This window comes from Oryzias melastigma, linkage group LG10, assembly GCF_002922805.2.
Source record: "Oryzias melastigma strain HK-1 linkage group LG10, ASM292280v2, whole genome shotgun sequence".
Lineage (NCBI taxonomy): Eukaryota > Metazoa > Chordata > Actinopteri > Beloniformes > Adrianichthyidae > Oryzias > Oryzias melastigma.
This window is the reverse complement of record NC_050521.1, coordinates 2660019-2668084: the sequence shown is the minus strand read 5'-3', so window position 1 is coordinate 2668084 and position 8066 is coordinate 2660019. Positions and strand designations below refer to the sequence as shown.

The window sequence follows — 8066 nt, the reverse complement described above, 5'->3', positions numbered from 1 at the left end:
AGCAAGGCTCCTACCATCACTTCCTCTACAAAAGACAGTCATTTCTATTATTCAGTAACTTGGTACTCCAGACTCCTCTCCCCCATTCCTGAGATGGTACGATCCATCACCTTTGTTGTCACAGACTACTAGAGCATAAATACATATTACATATGTACATACAAAAGTCTTCAGTCAGGAGGATGCGAGCAAAATCTTGAGCAAACTTGTTTTATGTGAAAATGCTGTTATATCCCTCCATTATGATTGCATCCACAGAAAAGATTACCCATCATGCCTTTGGGCGTTTTTGTCAGTCGAGTGTGAGTCTGTGTGGTTGTGCTCAGATTTCTGCACATTATTTTCTCTTCCGTGCTCGGCTGTTATCCTGCAACAGTGAGAGCAGAGCAGAGGAATGGCATAAATGCAGCTTCCAAAGCCGGCTGCTTTTTATGCACCGACTGCTTACAGCCCAACAAGGTGTTCTGCGGAGCGGGCTGAGCCGCAGATTACTGCACTGAACCTGACGTTTCTCCTGCACTCATGTTCCTCTTCAGGCTTTCTTTGCTGTTCTTAATCCGTGACCCCCCCGCCCCCGCCTCTGTTCCTTTTACTGTAAACTAATGAGGGTTGAAGAGCGTCTGCAGAACAGGACGGCTGTCTGCTCTCCCAGGATCTGGACTCTTTTTCAGAACGCTTTAGGTGCTCGCTTAAAATGTCCTACTGAGTTTCATTTGTTTGGAGAGAAATAAGTATCACCCCAATTTGTGCGTGCGTAATTCTGGATTTGTGTGTTACTTAGGGTTTGTGCATGCGTAATCCTGGATTTGTAACTCATAATACATTTTGTGCATAAGTACAAAAATGACTAAATTAAATTTACACATGCAAAAACTAATTACACACTCAAATCTTTAGAAAGTACAAACAAATCACTTGTTACAATTACTTACAAATCTGTGGTGAGATTAATTTCACGTGTCAGAGATTTGTCCATGATTGATGCGTTCAAGTACTACTAGAATACTCGTTCATTAGAGTTTTCTTATCAGCTGTTTTGAACTTAGATTGTGAGTAATATCCCGTAAAACTTGACATTGTTGTCCTACTTTTTAAACAGATATACTTAAAAATGTATACAAAAAAAGTCTAAACAAACGTTTTAAGAACATTTATCCCTTTAAAAATACAACTATTTCCCAGAACTGATTGCCTCCTCTCTGCAGCCCCTCCCCTGACAGGGCCTCCAACATTGGGCTCTGTCCCAACAACTGGTCACAGTCACTGGGATAGCAGGTGGCACCACGGCCTTCTAAACTCCTACTGATCATAGCCGGTGCTGCCTGTAGTCACTGCGTTTGCCGGCCAGAACTCCGTAAATTGACTGTATAAAGGCCGGCGACGACAGCATCCCGCGGCCCTTTTAAACATCCACCGGGTGGAGAGGCTTGATCAGCCCACCGGCCCTACGGCTGATAAGAAAACTCTGATGACCAGGCCTTCTGGTAGTACTTGAACGCATCACTTAAGGATGAATCTCTGAGACGTGAAATAAGTTTCACCTCAGGTTCATGTGTGACTGAGGTTTTGTGTGTGTGTAACAAGTGATTTGTGTATAATCTTAAAAGATTTGCATGTGTAATTAGTTTCAAGCTGTTGTAATTGTCATTTGTGCATGTTTAAATTGTGTTTTTGAATTTTGCATTTTTTGTACCCATGCACACAATGTATTTTAAGAGTTACGCATAAATGGGGGTGATACTCACCACTCATTTGAGCCTGATGGAGGCGCTACGGGTCACCAGGACACAAACTAAGAAAGTTGGAGACTGTGTGGACTCTTCTAATGACCAGCAGAAAAATCTGTCTGCACATAAGTGGACAGGAGTGTTTCATTAGCAGACTAATCATCAAAGCAGCTTTTGAGAAGGAGCTGCTAAGCAGTCGTCATCTCTGTGATGATCTGCCATCTGTAGCTCTGTCTCGGGGTGGGGGGGTGACGTGAAGACCATCATCTTCAGGGCTTCTGCTCTCCATGCACATTTCCTCGTCACACACGCTTATATAAGAGCGCCGTGTCGCGTGGTTGTGTAGGTTAGGTGAGGTGTCATCTGACATTATGCAATGGTTGTGTAACTCTTGAAATGTTTGCTACATTCTGGCTCCAGCTTAAAAGACTCGACTGTCTTTGATCAGATAAAAGTCAAAGATGAGCGGGCCGGGCCGCCAGAGCCGTGAGGAGCCTTCACGTGCAGGAAACGCCATCGGATTCTTTCTTCTCGTCTCCACTGTTGTTTTTCCTTTTTCACGCTTTCCTTCTCTTTTCTTTAACAATCCTTAAAAACTTCAAACCTCGGTTCTAGAGTAAATCTCTGAAAGTCACCCGGGGCGAAGGACGGGCTCCGATGCTCACCCCCCCTCCCGGCTGAGAGGCTGCTGCCTTCCATGCCTCCACGCTGCAGTAAAAATGAGCTTCTGAACAGAATGTGCTTCAAATGCTGCGCTGTCTTTTATTATTCTTTCATTTTATGTCAAATACGATTTTTTTTTTTTCATGTTTGGTTTCTAAAATTTTCAGAAACTTTTCAAAGCAAAGGCACAGCGCTCCCATTCTTCCACGGCACAAAAACAAGGTGGATGTGTAATTGAAAAGCCGCGTCTCGTCTGAGTCGTGTGATCTGTTGTGATTGAATTCTTGTGACGCACACGTGCAACAATTTTCCAATTGGTGAAGGGCGAGCCAGTCAAGGCAAATGCCCTTTCAATCCCATTAGCAGTTGCATCAGTCTCTTAATGGGGAGTAAAATGGCCAAGAACTTTTGCAGTACTTACAAAATGAATATAAAAAGACTTTCAGCGAGCTTGCCAAGCTTTAGTGAGTGCTAAACGGCTTTTAATTGTGTTCCGACCGTCAGAACATTACGTTTCGTATCGAAGGCTTGTCAGTTCCATAATCAAGAACAAAAAGGAAATATTTTCAGAGGAGTCAGGAGGTCACAAAGCTAATTATCCTAAACATCCATGGACATTGGCTCTGCACCAGAAAGAAAAACATGGAATTAAGACATTTCACCTGTGACATCTCAGGTTTAATCTCAACTATTGCATCTTTAATCTATTATATCAAACTTAAAAAACAAATCTTTTGAAGAAAGCTAATCTTTCTAAATATTGTCTTGTGGGTGTCGATGGGTAATTCAGACGTGATTAAGATGTGAGCGAGGCCTGTGATTTTAGCGTCGGCATGCTCTATTAATCACAGAGGTCTTTTCAAAGCACACTGCTGATGGAGATGAAGACAAGCTGACGGTGAAGAATTATGCAAAGGAGGCATCAGTCTTGATCTGGTTTCAAAGCACGGGCCGTAAACAGCACAGCTGTTTCGAGAGCCTTCCCACTCAGCCGGCTCTGCCTCCCAGGAAAACCTGCCTTTGTTTTAGTAAACCGCAGTGGAAGAACTCATCTCTTTCAAATGAAGGTTGTAGAAGAGCATGTTTTCTGTTTGAGTCCAGCAGCTTCCTGTCTCAAACACCCTCCATGTTCAGAGACGCTCACACCTGCTGTGAGCAGGAAATGGAACAAGCGCATGCTGTTATGAGCCAGACTTTAAGAGAAACATCACAAACCGAAACCTGAACCATCCAGAAAAAAAAGCCTGAAATCAGGTCTGTGTGATTCACTTAACCAACCTGCACCATCCAGCTTGAAGGAGGGACAGAAGCTGCAAACATCTTCAGCTGGGCTGTCTGTCTCTCCACTGAAGAGTGTCTCTGCAGCCTATTAGAGTTTGAGAAGTCCTGCATACAGGGACTCTAATTCCCTTCACGGGGGGTTAATGCTCCTTCCTTCACTGCAGGATTATGCTCTCAGACGCGGATTGCATGTCGAATCTCTGTGAAGTTCGGTGTTGTTGTGTTTTCACAGCTTTTTGCACAGCGTTGCCTTTCACCTGTGAAACACTTTGCGTCATGTTCCAGTACGGCCACGCCTCTTTTACACCGCAATTCATCAGAAAGCGACTCCAGAGGGAGGCGAGACGCCGCTGCTCATCAGCCTGTGTGGCTCTGACAGCCGCCGCCGGCGCTCCGCCTCAGAGCATCGGCGGTCCAAACAAGGACGATCAACACGTCAATACTAAGATGAACGGACACAGCTGTGCTCCATGTGTGTCAGGCATCGCTGTTGTATGGAGTTCAATTGGGGCCAATATTATTTGAAACCCAAATGAAACAAATGGAAAAAAAAGTAAAATGTCCAAAACCTTTTGCTGCTCTAAAATAAGCTTAATTATTTTCAGCCTCAAACTTTCTGTTTTTTAGGTTTCAAAGCTCAAAATTTCAATTTCAAACTTATTTTTCAGTTTCAAATCTTTTTTTTGTTTCAACTCTTTTTCTTATTTTGTTTCCTGATATGAAAATTTCTGTTTCAAAACTTTTGGCCCCATTGTGGCTCATTGGGGCGGGGCTAGTACAATTTTTTAAGGACGTAAAAAGGGACGTAAAAAAAGGACCTTTAAGATGTTTTCGGCGATTTCTAAGGAGGTTTTTAATCCCAACATTTAACACAATAAGATGGCTCTTCGAAGGGGTTGGAACAGAGTTTTGAACGTGCCGTTTGTACGTGACAAAACTCTGATTTTAACACCCGTCTATGGACAACTTCAGACTATGATAGTACAGACTATACAGACATTTTCTGACTGTAGTTCTCACAGTTCAGAGTCAGTGAATGCAGCAGGACTGAAGTTACCACCCTCATCCATTTTGATTGGTCCTTCGTGTTAGCCCCGCCCCACGGCGCCACAACGGGGTCAAAAGTTTTGAAATTTCAATTTTCAAATTCGAAAATGAAAAAAAAAATCCTCGAAAATGAAAAAAAGATTTGAAACAAAAAAAAAGTTTAGAAATGGACATTTTGAGTTTTGAAACCTAAAAAACAGTATTTGAAGCTGAAAATAATTCTCTTTATTTTAAAATAGCAAAAAGTTTCAGACATTTTGAATTTTTTTGGGCCAAACACCAATATTTTTTTAAGATGTTTTATTCGGGTTTCAAATAATATTGGCCCCATTTAAACTCCATACGATTGCTCCTGCATGTCTGGGCAGTGTTTTCAGAGAAAACAGACGGACATGGAGAAGCAGAAGCTTCCTCTGCTCTGCTGCAGAAGAAGAGCTGCAGCCAGAGCTGGGCCGGCTCAGACAGCAGCACGGGGGCTTGCAGGGCAAGCAAAAACCGCTAGTGCTGCCAGATAACTCTCATTTCTATACGTCCTCTGAACACATTTCTAATAAGGCCCGCAGTGTTGCCCAGGAGATGAGTGGATGTCTTGTAAGCGTTATCACAAAGTCACGGCTCTCTCATATTTATCAAATGCCAGAGCAACGACTGATCTGAGGTAATTCGTGCTTCATTTAAAGGCAGGCCGGCTTTGAGCGCGCTGGCGTGGGTGATGAGGAGATCATGTTTGATTGGGTTTGATAAAACTCTAATCACAGTCCACAAAAAGAAGAAAGAAAAGCAGCCTTCATCTGTGTCTGATGATTTTGCTTTTATGGACTTTATGGCCGCATGCTGCTGCTGTGTAATTGCAGTCAGGAAGTAATTAATCCTATATTGACCTTGTGCACCGGCGCTCGGATTCTTCTTATTTCTGATTCTGCTTCACACTTATCGGTCCATCTGACTGGCTGCTGATGAAAAAGATGCTTGTTCAAGTTTGTTGCTATTATTAGGCAGGCCTGCTTGTAAATGACTGGTGTGCTGCAGCTTTCTTCCCGATAATGTCTTATTAAAATATTCCTGATGTATCCCCACTTTGAACATAAGAGCGGAGTGTTGTGCAGCTCTGATGGGCTGCGTGAGCTGCAGCCGGAGGGCTTTTACCTCAAAGCCATGGAAGTTATTGCCTCTCTGTGAATGGCATTCATGTTTCCGTCCTACAATGTGGAACCAAACGGCTCATTTGTCTGCATTGAGCAGCTCGTTTTGTGCGTGGAAGGGCAGGCTGAGGACTGGAAGCACGCACACGAGGACACAACGGTGTGGTCATTAGAGGAGCCCATTCAAAACAATGGCTTGTGTCCTTTCAGGGAGGTGTTCTTTGTGGTTTGTACACAGAGCGGATTTTGATCTTTGCATGCGTGCTTGAGAAAAGGTTAAAGCGTGCGCTGACCTGCGTGTGCGCGTCGCCTCTGCATGGAAAGGCCTTTAGGCTCTGCACAGAGTGTCAACAGAAAACAACAGCAGCTACGGCTCTGTCGGCGCTCTCCCAGCCCCTGTGAGGCAGGAAAGATGACGCCCATTTGGGGCTCATTGGAGCAAATCAGAATTGTCAGCACTGTGGATTTTTACCTTTTAAACAGGGAAGATGGATAGATAATCACCACATGCCATTCTGGGGGCCAATTACACAGCTTTGTGTGAAATTGGAAAAGCTGTTCTCTCAGAGCTCTAATGGATGTTCTGGTCATTAGTTATTTGAGAGTCTTCTCTGGCTGTAATCAAACGTGAAACATTGCGTTAAGCGCCCATAAAAGAACAGCTGCCTCTCTAAGTGACCTTCTGTTTAAGAGAACCAACTGTCAGCCATGTGGCATTTTCTGACACTTTTTATGCGCCGCGCCGTAAAAGCGGTTCTGACTCCCGTTTTGGTGCTGCTTGCATCTCATTTTATATCTTGCTCCTGGTTGTGTTTACCTTCCAGGCCGTGAGTGCTGTCATCATCTGCATGGGAGGCAGCAGGAGCCCTGCTCGCTGCGCTTTTTTATTAACCTTGGATTCGCTTTTTAATCTACGAGGCAAAGATCTTTCTGTCGCGCCACAGCGCCGACTCAGAACCATTAATCATGCTTAAACTAATATTCTGTTGTCTGTCCCACCCTGCGCCTCCCCAGGTGACCATCTGTCGAGCCAACAGGCCCCGCCTCCTCTCCCACCAGCCCCGCCCCCGCACAAGCAGCACCCGTCCATCACGTCCCTGAGTCGCGGCTCGCTGGCCAATCAACGCAGCCCAAGTCCACCACCCACAGCCGGTCTGGCGGCTGACTTGCAGAGTACGGCGGAATGCGTCCAGCTGCAGGACAGCTGGGTCCTGGGCAGCAATGTGGCCCTGGAGAGCAGGTGAGTGACCCGCCGGGGCTCTAACAGAACTCGGGTCCCATGTCACAGCAGCGTGTGTCTTATTTGGGCTGGCTGTCCAGTCTGATGAAACATCAAGGTAGACTCGTGCAGACCCATGTGGACCCATGTGGACCCATGTGGACCCATGTGGACCCATGCAGCCTCATGCAGACCCCGTCTCTGTGTAGCGGTTAGCTCTGGCTGATGCAGCATCAGGACATTCAGCCATTTTGGAACGGATCCAGACAGAACTGGTTTACAGCAGTAACAGAACGTTTACTAAAATTGTTTGATTTGAAGACAGTACTGTTGTTGACTAGGGGTGTGCCAAAATATCGATATTGCGATATATCGCGATATTTAGTCCTGCGATCGATTCTCGATGGGTTCTCACCAAGTATCGATATTATATTTTCATTTAAAGAGGCTGTAGCGCTGAGCGTCTGAGTCACGCGCCGGAACTATGGGCGCACGCTGCGTCGGACTTTTAATAGCGATGCACGCGCTCGTTCGGGAGAAGCACCGGTGAGATACAGGCTCTGTAGCGCGTGTGTGAAGCATGTCTACCTGTCAGCATTTATCTTCCATCTGTAGGAGATCCACCCGGTAAGAAGTGACTTTGTCTGAGCGCTAGAATGACTGCGATCTCTTACTTTCTGTTTGCTATGGGAACTGAGCGCGTGCTTCGCAGTTGTCTGTGTACGCTTCAAGGAGCGTCGGAATTTTCGCTTTCATGCACTTCAATGTTTAACCTGCTGGTGTACGGTATAACTTTGGTAAATTTATAATGTGACGTTTTCAAACAATGTAATTACTTGTTGCAAATGTTAATTTTAAAGTAATTCTCAAATAAAAAAGCAGGATTTGATGTATGAACATAAATTTAAATGTAATTAAACTAAAGTACATGAATTCACTGTAAAATTAGGGAGAATGCTAATTAATTGAAGCACATAAAATTATATT

At 44.7% G+C, this 8066-nt stretch overlaps 1 protein-coding gene across 9 annotated transcripts in view; it reads left to right on the top strand.

Annotated features, from left to right (window-relative positions):
• Window positions 1-8066, top strand: part of si:dkey-237h12.3 (teneurin-3) — a 210027-nt gene that overhangs the window by 82695 nt on the left and 119266 nt on the right. For all 9 annotated transcript variants that reach the window (XM_024262578.2, XM_036213790.1, XM_036213789.1 and 6 more), the window contains one exon: window positions 6875-7100. In XM_024262578.2, coding sequence (XP_024118346.1) covers window positions 6875-7100 — 226 coding nt within the window. The remainder of the gene's footprint in view (window positions 1-6874; window positions 7101-8066) is intronic.